Genomic DNA, 16,492 nt, shown 5'->3' on the forward strand with positions numbered 1-16,492 from the left:
TGGGTGCACCCCAGGGGCTGGGGCTGGCTGGGCTCTGCCCACAGAGGCACTGGTTCACAGCCCCAGTCACTCCCCGGGCACGGGACCGCCCCAGTCCCTGGTGACACGTGCTCTCCCTCTCCAACAACCAGGGTATCGTTGGCCTCACGGGCAGGAGCGGCCCAAAGGTAACGTCGCTGCAGGAGGCATTGCCCCTCCATCCATCTGTCCGTCCATCCATCCACCCACTGGGCTCTGGAGGGGCAATCCCTGCAGGCTGTGCCATGATGCTGCTCCAGGGAGTGGAGGGTGCCGTGCTGAGCCCCTTCTCCCCTTGGCAGTCCCCACACTCCCCCCACACTGTCTTAACCCATTGCCCTTTTTTCCCTGCCCAGGGCGATCCAGGGGAGCCAGGAGAGAAGGGTGAGCCGGGCCGAGCAGGCGCCCCAGGGCAGACCGGGCTGCGTGGCAAGGAGGTAGCGTGGGTCAAGGGGGCAGTGGGACAGGGGGCTGTGGGGCACCGTGGCCTTGAGGAGGTGGGGGATGGCAGGGAGCAGGGGGATGCTGGTGACTTGTGCTTTTCTCCTCCTGGCTGGTGCCCACTGACCTGTGCTGCAGGGAGAGCGTGGAGAGAAGGGTGATGAAGGCACCCCGGTAAGTGAGGACCCCCCAGGACCACTGCCCCCCTCCCCACTGCCCCCCACTCACCCCCTCTCTCCCTACAGGGTGAAGCGGGTCTGCCTGGCAAACCTGGAGACAGGGGCCCCCGGGTAAGTGCGAGGCTGGCGGGCACCCCGGGGCAGGCAAGATGCCCAGTGGCTGCCAGGTGGCTCCCGCCAATGCACGCCCTCCTCTGCCCTCCACCCAGGGCCTCCCTGGCTACCGCGGCCCCCCAGGGGAGAAGGGGGACTCAGGGGACCCAGGTCCCGAAGGCAGGAATGTGAGTACCACTTTGTGTGTGCCCACCACCCTGTGGGCACCCACCACCCCATGCACCTCATTGCCCCACACCCACCCTTTTACCCTTTTCCAGGGGTACCCTCCACCCCACAGGACCTCCCATCCCATGGGACCCCCATTCCCTCCTCCCCTCACCCTATCCTTCTTTGCTGCAGGGCAGCCCTGGAGCACCAGGGAGCAAAGGTGACCGTGGGGAGCCGGTGAGTGACGCAGGGCCGTGTGCCTGGTCCCCATCCCAGAGCCAGCCCTGCCCTCCCTGGAGCCACACCAGCTCCCCTTAACCTGCTTCCCTTGCCCTTCTTTCAGGGGCCTGCCGGACCCCCAGGACGAACTGTAAGCCCTGCCCCCACCCCTCTCCCTGCCCAGGGGCTGGTGCCTGCCCCCATGTGCTCTGATACCTCTCTCTGCCCCACAGGTTGATGTGGGGCTCGGTGGAGTAGGGGAGAAGGGTGAGAAGGTAACAAGTGGGTCCCCGGGAATGCTGGTGGTGGGGTGCCCTGTGCTGTCCCCGCTGGGCTCTGCCTGTGCACTGGGATCCTGGTGGCACCAAGCCCTCCCTGCCCAAAACAGCCCCTGCCATGCGGAGCTGATGCACCACAGCTGAGAGGCATGTGGGATCCGGGGCAACATAGGCTGATGCTCCTGCCCAGTGCTGGGAGGAGGGTGCCAGGGCAGGAGGGCCCTGTAGGGCTGAGTTCCTCGAAGGAGCCAGCATGCTTATGGCTCCTCAGCCCCACAGGGATCCCACGGCAGTACCCCACACTCTAGGTGTTCTGCTTTTATAAGCCAGCTCAAGTTCAGGGCAGCTTTGGCCATGGGCTGTGCTCTGTGCTGGATGGAATCATGGTCCCCAGCCGTGGCTCAGCTGGCTCCTGGCTCAGCAGCACTGCTCATTGCATTTCTTCTGAAACCAATATCTGGCCACCCGGGAGCTGCATCGAGCCCAGCAACCTCTATTTTTCAGCCTGTGCCTGTATTTTGAGACCTTTGCTATTATCCCGCCCTTAAACCACACAGCATAAGCAGAGGTGCTCAGCATGGGCTCTGGCACAGGCGTTTGCGCGGGCGGCGGGGCAGTATCCTCTAACTGCCGTGCCCTTCCCTGGCAGGGGGACCCTGGGGACCCTGGTGAGGATGGTGCAAAGGGTGCCCGGGGCGATGCCGGCTCCCCTGGCCTGCCTGGAGAGAGGGTAAGTGCTGGGGCTTCGGTGCGGGAGGCAGTGGGACAGCAAGACGGGTGATGTTCTGCGGGAGAGCTGGGGGTCCTGGTGAGCACCCAGGATCCCCTCCTTTCCCTCCATGCCCCACTGCTAAGTGTGTGTCTCTCTTGCAGGGTGTGGAGGGTCCTCGTGGCCCCCCCGGTGCACGGGTGAGTGCCCCATCCCCACGGGGGTCTGAGTCGGGGGGTCCGTGCCCTCCTCAGCTCCCGTTCAGGGCGGACAATGCTTACTCCTGTTCCCACCCTGCAGGGTGACCCCGGGGACCGAGGCCTGCCAGGAGAGAAGGTGAGGGGGCTGGGGGCTGGAAGCTGCCCCATGGCACCCCTGTCCTGCCCCATGGCTTCAGCCCTCCTGCCCTGCTGTCTTACAGGGGGACCGTGGCCCACCAGGGCTGGATGGCCGCAACGGGCTGGAAGGCAAACTTGGACCCCCAGGCCCTGCTGGGCTGCGGGTGAGCGTGGTCCAGGGCAGGGGGCACGGCTGCCCCCGGGCACTGTGGGTGGGGGGCTGTGGGACAGAGGGGCAATGGGACAGGAGGAGCCACCCCCACCCCCCCCGGACACTCTCTGCCCCAGGCTGGGGATGCTCGTAGGGGGCCTTTGGCGAGGTGGGGGTGTCCCTGCCCTCACCTCCTCCTTGTCTGCAGGGGGACCCGGGGAAGCAGGGGGACCCCGGCCGGGACGTAAGTACCTGCAGAGAGGGCGAGTTTGGGTTGTGGTCCCTCTGGGGCCATCATCCTTGCAAGGGACAGATGTCCTGTCCCATGCTCCTTGGTCTGGGGCAGCGCAGTGGGACTGTCTCCTGTCCCCAGCAGGGTGCCACCGTTCCAGCCATGCTCCCTCCTCCCAGAGCTGGCTGGGGATGGTGGGTGCCCTGCTGCCCTGTGCTTCTCCTGTCTCCTTTCCTCGCAGGGGCTGCCTGGGCTTCGTGGGGAACAGGGACTGCCTGGCCCCGTGGGTCCCCTGGGACCACCTGGCATCCCCGTAAGTACCAGCCGCCCTGGGGACACACCCTGCTCTGTGCCCGCTGCAGTCGGTCCCAGCTGGGTCTGCCTACCGGGGCTTGCCCTATGCCCAGCTCCCCCTTCCCTGCACCCTGGGGCCGTGATGGGTGCCCAGGGACCCCTGGCTGCTGGGGCCGGGGGGAGAGCTGGGGGTCTCTCTCACTGCCTCTTCTTCCTCCCAGGGCAAACCTGGCGATGACGGCAAACCCGGCATCAGCGGCAAGAACGTGAGTAGGGGGAGCGGGGCTTGGCTTTGGGGCTCACCTGGGGTCCTGAGGGCCAGTGATCCCAGTACAACATAAAGGCGAGAGGGGGAGCTCCCATGCTCTGTGCTGTACACCCGGTGCCAGTCCCTGTCCCATGTGGTGCCTGTGCTGGGGTGGTTGACCCAGGCAATGACTGGCAGCCTGTGTCCCCAGGGAGAAGACGGGATGCCGGGAGAGGATGGGAGAAAGGTAAGGAGCCAAGCCCTGGGTGGTCTCTGCGTGGTCCCCACATGCCTGGTGGCTCCTCCCTGCCTGGGTCCAGGAGCATTATTTTGGGGCATGCGGATGGGGCAGCATCCCTCTAACTCTATTCCCACCTGGTTAGGGAGACAAAGGTGACACAGGACCTCCTGGCAGAGAGGTGAGTACCTCCCCACAGAGGAGGTGGTGATGGGGGTGCTGGGTACGTGCCCCCACCTGGGACAGACCTGGGCACCCAGGTCCTGGGGGTGACACTGCTTTCTCGGCAGGGCCACAGTGGCGCCAAGGGCGAGCAGGGGGACAGAGGTCTGCCAGGCCCCCTTGGCCCCCCCGGCCTCCCCGGCATCCCAGGCCAGGTCGGCCCCCCAGGCCAGGTATGTAGTCCTTGAGCCCACAGTGCCACCCAGCACCAGACCCTGGAGTATGGGCTGCTGTGGGGCAGGCAAGACCCCTGCTCACAGCTCCCTTGGGGCATTGCCCTGTGTCCGTGGGTTCTGGGTGCTATTGTGTCCCCTCTACATCTTCCAGGGCTTGCCAGGGCTCCGTGGGGTGGCTGGACCAAAGGTAGGTGTGCTCATGCCCCTGAGCCTTCCTTGCAAGGCAAAGGTCTGGGGGACCCTGTGCCACCTTGGCGTCTTTGCTGTGTTTCAGGGGGACCCGGGGGAGCCTGGACTGCAAGGGGAGCCAGTGAGTACCCAGCACTGAGCCTGACAAGCTGCAAGCACCCCAGGGTGGTGGCAACCACAGCCTGCCCGGGCAGCACCAGCAGTGTTAACTCTCAAACCTACTGCTCTCCTCGCGTACTGCACCTCTGTACATCTTTTCATTCCCTTTTTCTCTGCAAACCTAGGGGCGACCTGGCAACCCTGGAGCACGTGGAGACCCTGGGGCTGCAGTGGTGAGTGCATCTCGACCTGCTGGGCTGGGATGTCAGCTCTGCCTGGGGAATGGAGGACCCTCCACAGCCCCTATGATGGGCACAGGCCAACACTCACTTTGTTTTTAATATCTTTTTATTGCAGAACATTGAACGTAGCCTGGAAGCACTTGGCATCAAGGTATGTAGTCCATGGCTGTCATGCTGGGGGCTGTTCCTGCCCACATGGCAGCAGGAGGGGGAGGATGTGGGAGGTGGTAAGAGACCACCCAGGATGAGTTGTTGGGGCCATGGGGTGCTGCCACATCTGGGTTGCACTGACCCCATGACTTTTCCTCCCTCCCAGATTTCATCCCTGAAGGAGCTCACAGGTGCCTACGACGGGAGCTCGGACTCATTTCTGCCGGTGTCGGAGCGGCTGCGGGGCCAGAAGGGCAGCCGGGGGGAGCCGGGAGAGAGGGGGCCTCCAGGTCGAGAGGTGAGTGGAGCCAGGCTCAATGCCATGCCCCAACATGCTGCCCCACTACCCAGTCTGGTTGGGGGGGCCATACAGCCGGCTCAACCCTGGGATGCTCCAGAAGGACTGACCCCCGGCGCATGGCTGGCTGTGGCAGCACGGTGTTATGTTTTGCAGGGGTCCTTAGGCTTCCCCGGTGAGCGAGGACCCAAAGGTGACAAGGGGGACCCCGGTGCCCCTGGCCCCCAGGGCCCCACGGGCCGTGCCGTGGGCGAGCGGGGTCCTGAGGGGCCACCCGGGCAGCCGGGGGAGCCTGGCAAGCCAGGCATCCCTGGGGTGCCGGGCCGGGCTGGGGAGCTGGGGGAGGCCGGGCGGCCCGGAGAGAAGGTGAGTGGGGCAAGGGCTGTGGGACCTGGTGCCGGGGCTTGGGGACAGCCCCGTGATGGCTACCACATTGTTTTCCCAGGGCGACCGGGGCGAAAAGGGTGACCGGGGCGAGCAGGTGAGCCAAAATGGGGACACAGTCCCCTCTGTCCCCCAAATGCTGTGCACCTCCTGGGGGGATGGGGGGCTCTCCTGGGGGCAGGAGGATGCCCTATAGGGGCCAGGATTGGCCATAGCAGGATAACTCTGCCCAGTTTGATGCTCAGCCTATTTTTCTCCCCCTTCTACTAGGGCAGGGAAGGCTTGCCTGGCCCCCCAGGGCCCCCAGGGCCCAAGGTAGGTGATGGCTGCTGCTGGGGACCATCCCCAAGGGGTGCGAGCCTGCACCTCTGGGGATGGATGGCCACGTCCAGACCCCTGGCACAGGGGCCTGGGGAGGGCTGTGCCCCTGGGGGGACCTTACTGAGATCCCCTGGGTGCTGGCCCTGACGGTGCCCTGCCCGCAGGCAGACGTGGTGGAGGGCAGCCTGATGGGTTTACCGGGTGAGCGTGGCCCCACCGGACCCAAGGGAGCGAAGGTGCGTGGTCAGGCAGAAGGGAATGGGGCGACCAAGCCAACCAGGCTGGGACAAATGATGAGCTGGGCAGGGACTGAGGGCTGTGGTGGGGCAAGCATCCCCAGAGGGGCAGCAGAGGCTGATGGCATCTGTCTTCTCTGTGACACAGGGCGAGCCAGGAGCCGAGGGTGAGCGCGGACCCAAAGGAGATAAGGTCTGTGGTTTTAAGTCTCCTGCTGCCAACAGGGCAGCCCCATGGAGTGAAGCCCTGGGCAGGGGCACCGTGGGGGCACCCCTCTTTGAGTGTCAGCAGGCCCTGGGTGGGGACAGAAAGGTCCCTGCCTGTTCCACAACCCTGCACCTGTCCCCTCTGCAGGGTGAGGGTGGCCCACGAGGCGAGCGAGGGGAGCCTGGCGAGAAGGGCAGGGATGGTGCCCCGGTGAGTACCGCAATGTCCCCCCACCCCTTGCTGACCCTGGACCCCTGCCTGGCACTGACCCCGTCTGCATCTCTTGCTCCAGGGTCTCCTGGGTGAGAGAGGGCTGGCTGGCCCCGAGGGGAAGCCGGTGAGTGGGGACATGATGGGGAGGATGTGGGATGGGACAGGGGGAAGGTCTTGTGGTCCCACACCAGCCACCACCAGTACTAGCGGGAACATTCACATCTCATTTACCTTCTTCCCCCACTCATGCAGGGCCCACAGGGCTTTAGGGGGCTTCCCACCTCTCACCCCCACCATAAGTACCCCTGGGCTGGGTACCGCTTGCTGGGAATGGGGAGCATCCTTGGGGGGCAGGCAGGGCTGCTTGGGGGTAGTGGGCTCCCACTCACCTGCCAGCTCTGACATTTCTTTGCAGGGCTTGCCAGGCTTCCCCGGCGTGCTGGGACGCCCGGTAGGTGTCTGTGTCCCCTCTGTGTCACTGTGCCCCCCCACCTCAGCATGCAGCTGGGGGCTCCTGACGGCAGGTGCTGGGTGAAGCTGTAGGGGCCACCCTGCTGCCTGGGTGGGTGCTTGGCCCCAGGCATCTTGCCAGGAGCCGGCCAGGCTTGTCCTCACTCAGCATGGGTGCAGTGTCTGGGTCTCCTCTCCCAGGGGACACCCCATGCACCTACCAGGGAAAACTCATCCCTGCAGTGACCCCATCTCTTCCTCCCTTCAGGGCAACCAGGGAGACCCAGGACCCCCAGGACCTCCGGTAAGCAGCCACCCCATGCCACGTGCAGGGGAGTGCCATGCAAGTGGGATATCAGCTTGGGGAGGTGTGTGTCCCCAGGGAGCAGGGGTAGGGTGGCAGTGCTGGGACCATGCTACCCCACTGTCCCCTCCCTGTCCTATGCCACCAGCAAGCACCACTCCAACATAATGTCCCCTTGTTCCCTGCAGGGAAGCACTGGCCCACCGGGGAGCCAGGGCCCAGCTGGGACCAAGGTATGGCATTGGCATCGGCATTGGCATCGCCACGTCAGACCAGGCAGAGGAAAGCAGGGCCTTGCCAGATTTGGGGGCTGGAGGGACGGGGGCATTTCAGGACATTCTGGGCTGGACAGAGGAACATTTTGGACTGGCCACCCTCATGGATCCAGCCAGCCCTGGGGAACAGCCCCGTGGCAGGCATGGGGATGTGGCTGTGACCATGGTGGCTGGTGGGTTGGGATGGTGGGGCTGATGCAGGCACTGTCTTCACAGGGCGATCCGGGGGAACCTGGCTCTGGCATCCGGGTGAGCGAGCACTCCTGCCATCCCTGCTGGCACCTGCCTGCCCCCCCAAAACCATCCAGCTCCCACCCACAGCCGCTGCACCTTCCTGCGGTGGCAGCCGAGGTCCTGGCTGTGCCAGGGCAGCATGCCATCCTCTCTCTAATGTGGCTGTTTCCATTGCAGGGCTTGCCTGGTCCCCAGGGCAGCATGGGACTGCCTGGCTCCCCTGGTCCCCCGGGCCCAGTGGTAGGTATTTGCAGACATCTCTCGCCCCAACCTGTCCCTTGGCCATTCCTGGTGCCTGGGCTGCCACTTGATTTCTGCTTGTCTCCCTTGCAGGGCCCACCGGGTGTTCCTGGGCTGCCAGGACAAGTGGTGAGTGTGTTGTCCCCTGCCCCTGCCTGGCTGCCATCAGTGTGGACACTTGGGGTTGCCTGGGGGTGTTGCAGGGCCCCTGTACCCCAGCCCCACTCTTATTGCCCTCAGGGGGAGAGCGGGAAGCCAGGTGTGCCGGGCAGGGATGGCGTGCCAGGGAAGGATGGCGAGGCAGGGATGCCTGGGAAGATGGTACGTTGCTGCTCACCCCATCCCATCCCAATGTGAGCCCCGTGGGGCTTAGCCTGGGGTGTCTGCAGCTGAGGCTGAGGGCTGTGCTGCTTGTGCCAGGGCGTGCCGGGACCTTCAGGCCCTGTGGGTCCCAAGGGAGAGCCAGGGGATGCCGGCGTGCCAGGGCAGGTGAGTGCAGAGCTGCTTCCACAGCAGCTGGGAGCTTCCCTGGGTGTTCCTGGGCTGGGACGAGGGGGAGCATCCCCATGCAGCCCTACTCACCTGCCCTCTCTCTCCTCTGTGCCCCAGGCCATCGCCGGCCCTCCTGGCGCCAAAGGCGAGAAGGTAAGGAGTCAGGGAGCAAGGCAGGGGGGACCCCCACCCCTGCGTGGCGTGGGCAGGGGTCCACAGGGTGCTGGCACCCATTGCGGGCTTGCCTGAACACCCATGTGTCACTGCAGGGCGAGCCGGCGCTGCTGGAGGGTGTGCTGCTGGGAGAACCCGTGAGTTACCCCCTTAACCTCGTCCCCTCTATTAACCTCATCCCCCTACCACCACCCCCTGCCTTCTGGGGGGCGAGCCAGCCCTGTGGCCTCCCCCTCCCCTAATGCTGCTCTCCCCAAGCAGGGCTCCAAGGGCGACCGAGGCTTGCCGGGCCCCAAGGGCGAGAAGGTGAGCGCTGCCCCGGGAGGCAGCAAGGAGGGTGCCATGAGGTCCCTGGGCTCCCTGGCTGCCTGGCCACAGCGTGGGGGGGGAACTGGCTGCAGCTGCTGCCCCTGTGCACCATCACATATCCCAGCTTTTTGCTTGTTTCACCCCTGCCAGGGGGAGCCAGGACGATTCGGGGAGCCAGGAGATCCTGGGGAAGATGTGAGTAGGAGGCGTATGGGGGGCCAGGGGGTGGATGCTGGGGGCAGTGGATGCTGCGAGGGAGTGGGGCCTGTACCCTTGTCACCTACCACCTAGCCCTTCCTCATGGCTTCATGTCTTCATAGGGAGCCAAGGGATCCTCTGGAGCCAAAGGGGAGAAGGTGTGTGTCCCCTGCCCCCAAAGACACTCCACAGCCCTGGGGGGCTGCCCCTGGTGGCATGGTGCCCTGGCACTGCTGTGCCCACCAGCCAGGGGATGTGCCACGTGCTCTCTGCCACCACACAGGGATCGCCAGGTGTTGGTGTGCAGGGGCCGCCAGGACAGGATGGGCCTCCAGGTTTGAAGGTAACCCCTGTCGCCACGTCACCCTGGCTCTCACCACATCCCCAATGCTGGGGTGCTGCCCTGCCTTGGCTGGATGAGGGAGAGGCACGCTCCTGAGGGGCTGTTTTCATAATTTTCATCCCTGCTCCAGGGTGACACCGGTTTGCCAGGACTACCAGGACCCCCAGGCTTAGCAGGCATTGCTGGGACACCGGGACAGCCAGGCCTGAGAGGGGACAATGGGCAGCCTGGCCTGCCGGGTCCCCCAGGAGAAAGGGTAGAAGCTACAGCCAGCACCTGGCCTCAGTGGTCCTGGTGACCCTGGACCCTTGGGCAGTGTCAGTGGGGTCCCTGCAAACCCCGCTGCCTCCCAGGCACAGTCCTTGCTCACTCACCGCTGTGTCCCTGCCCAGGGTTTGATCGGCTTTCCCGGGAGAGACGGCACCCCCGGGCCACCGGGACCCACGGGGCCCCCAGGGCCAGCAGTAAGTATGGGGCTCCAGTGCCGCAGCATCCCCAGGGGTACAGGCTCTGCCCTGGCTCCCCACCAGCTCGGGCAGGGTGACAGGGACTCACCCTGCACCCTGTGGCCCCTGGGGCTGGGGGTTGCTGGGGGGCTCTGGCATGGGGGCCGCTGTGGGAGCCCCAGAAATGCTTCGCAGGGCACCTGGCATCGCCTTCTGTGACTTGCTCACCCTGTCTTTTCTTTTAGGGCGTACAAGGGGCTTCTGGCCTGAAGGGTGACAAGGTAAGATAGGGCGCAGCCCTACAGCATGAGGGGTGTGGGGCTGCTCCTCTCGTGGGGTGTCCCTGCTTCAGCCACCCCACAGGGGATGCTGAGCCCACTCTGGATGGTGGCACACGGGAGCCTGCTCTGCATCAGGCACACAGAGAGGTGGTGGGGACTGTGGGGTGTCCCTGGCATGGGGGGGGACGTGGCACAGCTGGGAGGAGCAGTGGGCAGCAGGGACAAGGATGAGCTCTTGTCTTCCCCCTGGCAGGGTGCGCCGGGGGCCGGGCTGCCAGGAGCCAGAGGCGAGCGTGGAGACCCAGGGCCACGGGTAGGTACTGCCATGGCCCCTCTGTGTTCCCACCGCAGCCCCCCATGTCCCCGCCACCAGGGATGGGAATTCCCACGGTGTCAGCCTTGAGGGGATGGCGAGCCAGAACTGTGCCTGTCCCTGGGGTGGGGTGATGCTGGGGGTGCCCCCATCCTAGACTCCCTTCTCACATCCCTTTCTTCTCGCAGGGTGAAGACGGGCGCCCAGGACCAGAAGGGGATCGAGGGCCGGCGGTAAATACCCCACTCCCCAGGTGCACCCCTGTCCAGGACCCTCCCTGACCCCCTCCCCCCTTCTTCTCTCCTGCAGGGCTTGCCTGGGAACCGGGGGGAGCGTGGGGACAAGGTAAGGGACTCTAGGGGCTGGTGAGCTGGGGGTGAGCAAATGATGCATCCCCAGAGATCGGGGTCCACAGGGAGGTGCTGCCTGCTCCCCACCGTGCATCCTTGCAGCGTCTCACCATCTCTCTTTCCTCACAGGGTGACATTGGGGCCCCAGGGCCCAAAGGAGACAAGGTGAGTCCCAGGGCCAGGGGCAGCAGGAGGAAGAGGGCAGCAGTGCTGACCTCCCCGCTCACCCCCACCTCTCTTCTTTGGGTGTACAGGGCGATACTGTGGTGGTGGAGGGGCTCGCTGGAGCCCGAGGCAGCAAGGGGGAGCCGGTAAGAGCTGTCCCCATCCTTCCTGCCCTTCTCTGCATCGTCCCTCTTGTCCTGATGGGCAGGGACTCTCCTGTACATCCCCTCCCCAAGGCCCTGCCCGCCCTGCCCATGGTACATGGCAGCTCCCAGCCTTGTGCTGGGAAAGCTCCCAGCTTTCCTCACGTACCCCCTCTCCCGCCCGAGTGGCACAGGACAGCCTTCCCCCCACCTCTGCTTGCCAGAAGAGCTGGGGTGTGGGTCTTCTTGCCGCTGAGGGACCCTCCCTCACAGTGCATGTTGTCCCCTCTCCTTCAGCCACCTACAGACCCCTGTGTCCCTACCCCAGGGAGGTCTGTCCTCCCCACCCTGATGTGTATCTGAGCATCTCCTTGTCCGCTGACCCCTCCCTGCATTTCCCTCTTTGCAGGGAGAGCGTGGCCTGAAGGGCACAGAAGGGGACAAGGGGGACAAGGGGGAGCAAGGCATGCCCGGAGAGAAGGTACAGGGCTTGGGGGCTTGTGCGGGGCTGGGGGCTGCTGGGTTGGGAACTACAGAGGGCTGTTGACAGGGCAATGGACAGAGGGACCAGGGCATGATGGCATCCCTGTGCCACATGTGCTGGTGCTTCTGGGCACCCGGGCATGGTGCTTGGCGCCCCAGCAAGAGGAGCTGCTGCAATCAGCCTCGGAGGTCACCATGGCTGTGCTGTGGCCATGCCATGGCCAGAGCTCTTCCTCTTGCCCTGTGTTGATCTGGTTTTCTGCTTACAGGGGGTGAGGGGCGAGAAAGGCGAGAAGGGCTCCACAGGCTTTCCTGGGGCACGTGGCCCTGGTGGGCAAAAAGTAAGGAGCTAGGCACCCCCAACTGCTTGGGGTGCTGGGGGGTGCTGGGGGCACCAGCCCCCTCGCCTTCCCTGAACGATGCCTTTGCCTTCCCCAGGGAGAGGTCGGAGCATCAGGAGAGCCTGGCGAGCCGGTGAGGAGCCACGTCTCGGTGCCGCTGCCACCCCGCTGCGGAGCAGGAGCAGACCCCTGTCATGCTGTGTGCTCTCTTGTAGGGCCAGCCTGGCCGTGATGGGATCCCCGGAGCCCGGGGGGAGAAGGGGGACATGGGACCCCTGGGCATGCGTGGCCCCAAGGTGGGTTGGCCCCTCTGTTCATTGGTGCTCTCCCAGCCGGGACCTGTGCTGGCTTGGTGTGGCTCTGTGACTCCCCTCCTTATCCTCGCAGGGTGATCGGGGCATGAAAGGCGCCTGTGGCCTTGATGGGGACAAGGGCGAGAAGGTGAGTGGGTGCCCGCGGGGTGCCACAGGAGCCTGGATGCTGCCTGGAGGCTGCGGCCCTTTGGATCCCCTCTGCCAGCCAGCAGGAGCAGGGACATGGCTGAGGTTGGACCTCAGCCCCGTGGCAGGGGCATGGGGTCCCCTCCTCTGCCTGCGGCTCTGGGGTGAGCATTGAGGGGGCACAGGACTGACCGCCCTGCCTCTCTCCTGCCTGCTGTAGGGAGAGCCGGGGATCCCGGGGCGCTCAGGGCTGCTAGGGAGGAAAGGCGAGCCGGTAAGCACCACGCTGACACTGGTGTGGGATGGGAATGCACGGCTGGTGGCTAACAGACATCTGCTTTGTCCCCCAGGGAGAGCTGGGTCTGTCGGGACCACCGGGCATCCCTGGGAAGGAGGGGCTCATGGGACCCAAGGTATGTCAGGACGGCACTGGGAAAAGCTCTGCTGGCACCTCAGCCCCCATGCTGCCTGTCCCCCACTGCCTGTCCCCCACTGCCTGCCCCTTCCTCTTCACAGGGCGACCGGGGCTTCGACGGGCAGCAGGGAGCCAAAGGAGACCAGGGGGAGAAAGGAGACCGGGTGAGCAGGCTGGAAAGGGACGGTCTACATTGCACCCCACTGCACCGGGCCAGGATCCATCCTTGGTCAGAAGCACATCAGAGCCTGATAGTCCCAGAAGAGCCATCTGGTGCTGCTCTAAATTGTGTCACTAAACTAAAAGTGGCAACAAATTCCCACTCTTTACAAGAAGGCACTGGTTCTGGTACTTCAGGGGTGCCCAGCTGCAGGGTCAGAGGATGCCTGTGGCACCTGCTCTGGGGCTGGGGGCTCCGACTCCCCTGGCCTCACCCTTTGCTCTCCTGCAGGGTGCCCCGGGCATTATCGGTGGCCCTGGTCCCCGGGGTAGTGATGGTGCTCCTGGGCCGCCGGGGCCCCCAGGGAATGTCGGCCCACGAGGTCCTGAGGGCATGCAGGGCCAGAAGGTGAGTCCGCGCTGTGGGTGGCTGGTCCCCCTCGGTGCGTTGAGGAAGGGAGAGCCTTGTCACCGGAGTGGGTGAGGGGTTGGTGGTGTCAGGAGCCGTGTCCCAGCTCTGTCCCTGCCCTGTCAGCTCGCTGCCTCTGGGGTCCTCCCTTGTGTTCCCTTGTCCAGGTGGTGGGAGCCTGGGGGGTTGGGAACGCTGCTTGTCCTGGGGCTGGGCTGGACCCATCCCCAACCGCATCCCTATCCCCATCCCTACCTGCACAGGCATCCCCAGGGTGTGGGGACTGGGAAAACAGCACATCCATGGCACTGGGGAGAGCAGAGAGGCTCCAGACCCACCAGCCAGATCCTGAGCATGTGTCCTTTGCAGGGAGAGAGAGGGCCCCCTGGACAGTCGGTGCCAGGGGCCCGTGGTGTGCCTGGCATCCCTGGTGAGAGAGGAGAGCAGGTGGGTGAGCGGGTGCCTGGCCCTGCCTAGGAGAGCCCCAGCCGGGGCCAGCCTCCCACCTCCCTTCTGCTTGTCCCTAGGGCAGTCCTGGCACCCAGGGGCTCCATGGGGAGAAGGGGGAGCCGGGCATGACGGTAAGGAGCCAGAAGGGAGCCGGCACAGGCTTCCAGCAGGTCACTGGGGTGGGAAGGGGTGCCGGATCCATCCCACTGCTGCCGATGGAGGGACTTCCCCCACCTCTGGGCTCTGGGGCCTGGGAAAAGGGATTTTGCTCCTCTCTAACTGCACCGTCCCCCATTGCGGTGCCGGTCCTTTGCCCCTCTGTGTGCGTGGCAGGAGGAGGAGATCCGTGCCTTCGTCAGGCAGGAGATGAGCCAGCACTGTGGTGAGCATCCCCCACCACTGCCCTGGGGCTGGGGGTCTGGCCCCCACTGCCCCTGACCCCCAGCCCTGTCTCTCCCACAGCCTGCGGCGGCCACTTCCCGCGGCGCCTGGATTCACGTGAGCACTCAGGTTGCGGCTCTCCCTTCCTACCCCTCTGCTTCTGCCCCCGCCCCGCAGCATGTGTGGCACTGAAGGGGCCCAGCACCCAGGTGTGCTGCTGGTTTGGGGGACACTAGAGGTGTCTGGGACCCTCTGGGACCCCCTCAGTGAGGACCAGCATGAGTGGGACCATGCACAGGGAGAAAGGATGGTGTGTGGCAGAAGCGATGGTGCAGCAGGGATCCCCAGGGGCATCTGGCTTGGGATGGTGCCAATGGGATCTGGGTGCTGCCAGGGTCTGCCTATCGAGAAGGGACCATGGGTCCTGCACCCCATCCATGCTTGAGTGCCAGAGCCAGGGCAGGTGGGCTTGCAGTGGCCAGTACTGCTGAAGGGGAGGGTGGGGTGAGGGATGGAGGCAAGAGGTGGGCTGGGATGAGGTGGGTGCTTTCTCTCCAAGGAGGCTGGGGGGCTCGGGCCAGGAGCAGCCTCCACTCTGTCCAGGGAGGAGGAAGAAGCGTCCGCCAGGAGAGGGAGCATGGCCAAACAGGTGATGGAGAGCCTGGAGGACCTACAAGATCTGGCCCCATGGGCACTTGGGGCTCCCCATGCCCATCTTCATCCCCATCCCCACCCTGCTGGGCTCCCAGCAGTCACTGTCTCACTGAGCAGCAGCTCCTCCTATCTGTTCCTCCTCCGGGAGCCCCCAGCAGCCCTGGTCTGCAGTGCAGAGAGAGGATGGGGTATCCCCAGGTCCCCCATCCCCAGCCGTATGCTGCAGCAGTGCCAGGGCACTTTCCCCCTGGGAGGCTGGGGGAAGCACCCTGGGCCTCCTCGCCTCCCCCCTGATGCCGGTGCTGTGTCCTTTCCCCTCACAGGGCTCTTCCCCACACAGTCGTTCCTTGCTGGCGGCGCTCACGAAGTCCCTGTGCTCAAGTTGTCACACACTGAGGAAGAGGAGGGTGAGTGTCATCCCTGTGCTCTTAGTCCCCATCCCCCTTTACCCTGCTCCATGTGTGTGGCCAGTCACGTCCCTGCTTGCACCATCGGTGGCCATGCTGCCGGTTCCAGGGGGCTTTAATTAAAGAGGGAGGAGAGGGCAGCAAGGAGCGTGTGTGCGTGCAGGCACGTGCAGAGCAGGGGCCATGGCTGGGGGGAGCAGGACAGAGGGGGAAGCAAGGACTGCTCACGCCTGGCACTGTCTCCCAGGGCAAAACAGGGCGGTTATGCTTGACACAGATGACCTCGAGTATGAGAGCATGTATGGAGAGGAAGAGGACTATGATGAGGTCCTGGAGATGGACAGCTTGGAGCAGCCCTCAATGGATGGTGAGCTTGCCTGTGCCCACCTGGCACCGAGGATGGAGCTGGCAGGGGTGACTGTGGGGCTGCCTGAGCTTTGCTGGGGTGATGCCTCCACATCCTGCCTGGCAGCTGGTCCCCACCCCCTCTGGCTGGGGGGATCTGGGATTCGCAGCCCTCTCGCTGGCACCCAGCTGGGGTGTGCGTTCCCCATCACAGCACTGCGCCGCGCACACCTCATGCTCCTTCCCCCTCACAGAAGCTGTCCCTCTGGGCTGGTGGGACCTGCTGGCCCTGGCAGGTTTCCTGTGCTCCTGGTCATGAACCACAGGAGGGGATCCCAGAGCTCACAGGGGAGCAGGGAAGCCCCAGCAGCAGCAGTAGCATGTGGAGGATCCCTCCGGTACCCTTCCAAGGGACACTGTGGCCATCACATCCCCATGCCACCTCCTTCCCAGCTTTTGCTAGGAGCTGCTCCTTGGGGAGGGCTTGCCCAGAGCTGCGTCTCCTGCCCTCGCTCCCAGCACTTGGGCAGGGCATGGGAATGTCCCCTCCAGCCAAACCCTGCCCATGCTCAGTTGGGAACCATCCCTTGCCTTCCCCTTCTGGGGTTTCTCCTCCTCTGCCAAGTGGCTCTGGCTGCCTCCACCGCTGGTGTGCTGCCGGCTCCTGCCTACCCTCACCATTGCCATTTGCCCCCCACAGCTGAGCCCTGCAGCCTGCCGCTGGACGAGGGGGACTGCCAGCGCTATACACTGCGGTGGTACTACAACCAAAGAGTCACCGACTGCCGGCCCTTTGTCTACAGTGGCTGCCGGGGTAACCTCAACCGCTTCGACAGCAAGGAGGAGTGCGAGCTGCGCTGCAGGCAGCGTGCAGGGGCAGGTAGGCATGGCATGGCATGGCATGGCTGCTGGCACCAGCAGGTCCGGCAGCATCCCTACGTGGTG

General features: G+C 65.0%; 1 protein-coding gene across 14 annotated transcripts in view; it reads left to right on the forward strand.

The window, feature by feature from the left end:
- COL7A1 (collagen type VII alpha 1 chain) overlaps positions 1–16,492 on the forward strand; it is a 31,052-nt gene that overhangs the window by 13,457 nt on the left and 1,103 nt on the right. For 2 of the 14 annotated variants that reach the window (XM_055707943.1, XM_055707944.1), the window contains exons 51-119: positions 132–167; positions 375–455; positions 598–633; positions 705–749; positions 848–919; positions 1,095–1,139; positions 1,246–1,272; positions 1,355–1,396; positions 2,049–2,129; positions 2,273–2,308; positions 2,409–2,444; positions 2,530–2,610; positions 2,806–2,841; positions 3,071–3,142; positions 3,345–3,389; positions 3,582–3,617; positions 3,754–3,789; positions 3,899–4,003; positions 4,158–4,193; positions 4,281–4,316; positions 4,480–4,527; positions 4,652–4,687; positions 4,853–4,984; positions 5,141–5,350; positions 5,430–5,465; positions 5,639–5,683; positions 5,854–5,925; positions 6,074–6,118; positions 6,281–6,343; positions 6,426–6,470; positions 6,762–6,797; positions 7,065–7,100; positions 7,289–7,333; positions 7,592–7,624; positions 7,787–7,849; positions 7,943–7,978; positions 8,090–8,170; positions 8,270–8,338; positions 8,459–8,494; positions 8,611–8,652; positions 8,777–8,821; positions 8,975–9,019; positions 9,145–9,180; positions 9,306–9,365; positions 9,496–9,621; positions 9,758–9,829; positions 10,057–10,092; positions 10,346–10,405; positions 10,594–10,638; positions 10,715–10,750; positions 10,885–10,920; positions 11,010–11,066; positions 11,473–11,544; positions 11,816–11,887; positions 11,985–12,020; positions 12,103–12,183; positions 12,275–12,328; positions 12,548–12,601; positions 12,678–12,740; positions 12,844–12,906; positions 13,194–13,310; positions 13,680–13,757; positions 13,838–13,891; positions 14,094–14,142; positions 14,223–14,270; positions 14,701–14,790; positions 15,119–15,202; positions 15,450–15,569; positions 16,248–16,427. In XM_055707943.1, coding sequence (XP_055563918.1) covers positions 132–167; positions 375–455; positions 598–633; positions 705–749; positions 848–919; positions 1,095–1,139; positions 1,246–1,272; positions 1,355–1,396; positions 2,049–2,129; positions 2,273–2,308; positions 2,409–2,444; positions 2,530–2,610; positions 2,806–2,841; positions 3,071–3,142; positions 3,345–3,389; positions 3,582–3,617; positions 3,754–3,789; positions 3,899–4,003; positions 4,158–4,193; positions 4,281–4,316; positions 4,480–4,527; positions 4,652–4,687; positions 4,853–4,984; positions 5,141–5,350; positions 5,430–5,465; positions 5,639–5,683; positions 5,854–5,925; positions 6,074–6,118; positions 6,281–6,343; positions 6,426–6,470; positions 6,762–6,797; positions 7,065–7,100; positions 7,289–7,333; positions 7,592–7,624; positions 7,787–7,849; positions 7,943–7,978; positions 8,090–8,170; positions 8,270–8,338; positions 8,459–8,494; positions 8,611–8,652; positions 8,777–8,821; positions 8,975–9,019; positions 9,145–9,180; positions 9,306–9,365; positions 9,496–9,621; positions 9,758–9,829; positions 10,057–10,092; positions 10,346–10,405; positions 10,594–10,638; positions 10,715–10,750; positions 10,885–10,920; positions 11,010–11,066; positions 11,473–11,544; positions 11,816–11,887; positions 11,985–12,020; positions 12,103–12,183; positions 12,275–12,328; positions 12,548–12,601; positions 12,678–12,740; positions 12,844–12,906; positions 13,194–13,310; positions 13,680–13,757; positions 13,838–13,891; positions 14,094–14,142; positions 14,223–14,270; positions 14,701–14,790; positions 15,119–15,202; positions 15,450–15,569; positions 16,248–16,427 — 4,198 coding nt within the window. Of the gene's footprint in view, positions 1–131; positions 168–374; positions 456–597; positions 634–704; positions 750–847; positions 920–1,094; positions 1,140–1,245; positions 1,273–1,354; positions 1,397–2,048; positions 2,130–2,272; positions 2,309–2,408; positions 2,445–2,529; positions 2,611–2,805; positions 2,842–3,070; positions 3,143–3,344; positions 3,390–3,581; positions 3,618–3,753; positions 3,790–3,898; positions 4,004–4,157; positions 4,194–4,280; positions 4,317–4,479; positions 4,528–4,651; positions 4,688–4,852; positions 4,985–5,140; positions 5,351–5,429; positions 5,466–5,638; positions 5,684–5,853; positions 5,926–6,073; positions 6,119–6,280; positions 6,344–6,425; positions 6,471–6,761; positions 6,798–7,064; positions 7,101–7,288; positions 7,334–7,591; positions 7,625–7,786; positions 7,850–7,942; positions 7,979–8,089; positions 8,171–8,269; positions 8,339–8,458; positions 8,495–8,610; positions 8,653–8,776; positions 8,822–8,974; positions 9,020–9,144; positions 9,181–9,305; positions 9,366–9,495; positions 9,622–9,757; positions 9,830–10,056; positions 10,093–10,345; positions 10,406–10,593; positions 10,639–10,714; positions 10,751–10,884; positions 10,921–11,009; positions 11,067–11,472; positions 11,545–11,815; positions 11,888–11,984; positions 12,021–12,102; positions 12,184–12,274; positions 12,433–12,547; positions 12,602–12,677; positions 12,741–12,843; positions 12,907–13,193; positions 13,311–13,679; positions 13,758–13,837; positions 13,892–14,093; positions 14,143–14,222; positions 14,271–14,700; positions 14,791–15,118; positions 15,203–15,449; positions 15,576–16,247; positions 16,428–16,492 lie in introns of those variants that run through there. The other 12 variants (XM_055707945.1, XM_055707946.1, XM_055707948.1 and 9 more) reach the window with 12 other exon arrangements.

This window comes from Falco cherrug, chromosome 4 (genome assembly GCF_023634085.1).
Source record: "Falco cherrug isolate bFalChe1 chromosome 4, bFalChe1.pri, whole genome shotgun sequence".
Lineage (NCBI taxonomy): Eukaryota > Metazoa > Chordata > Aves > Falconiformes > Falconidae > Falco > Falco cherrug.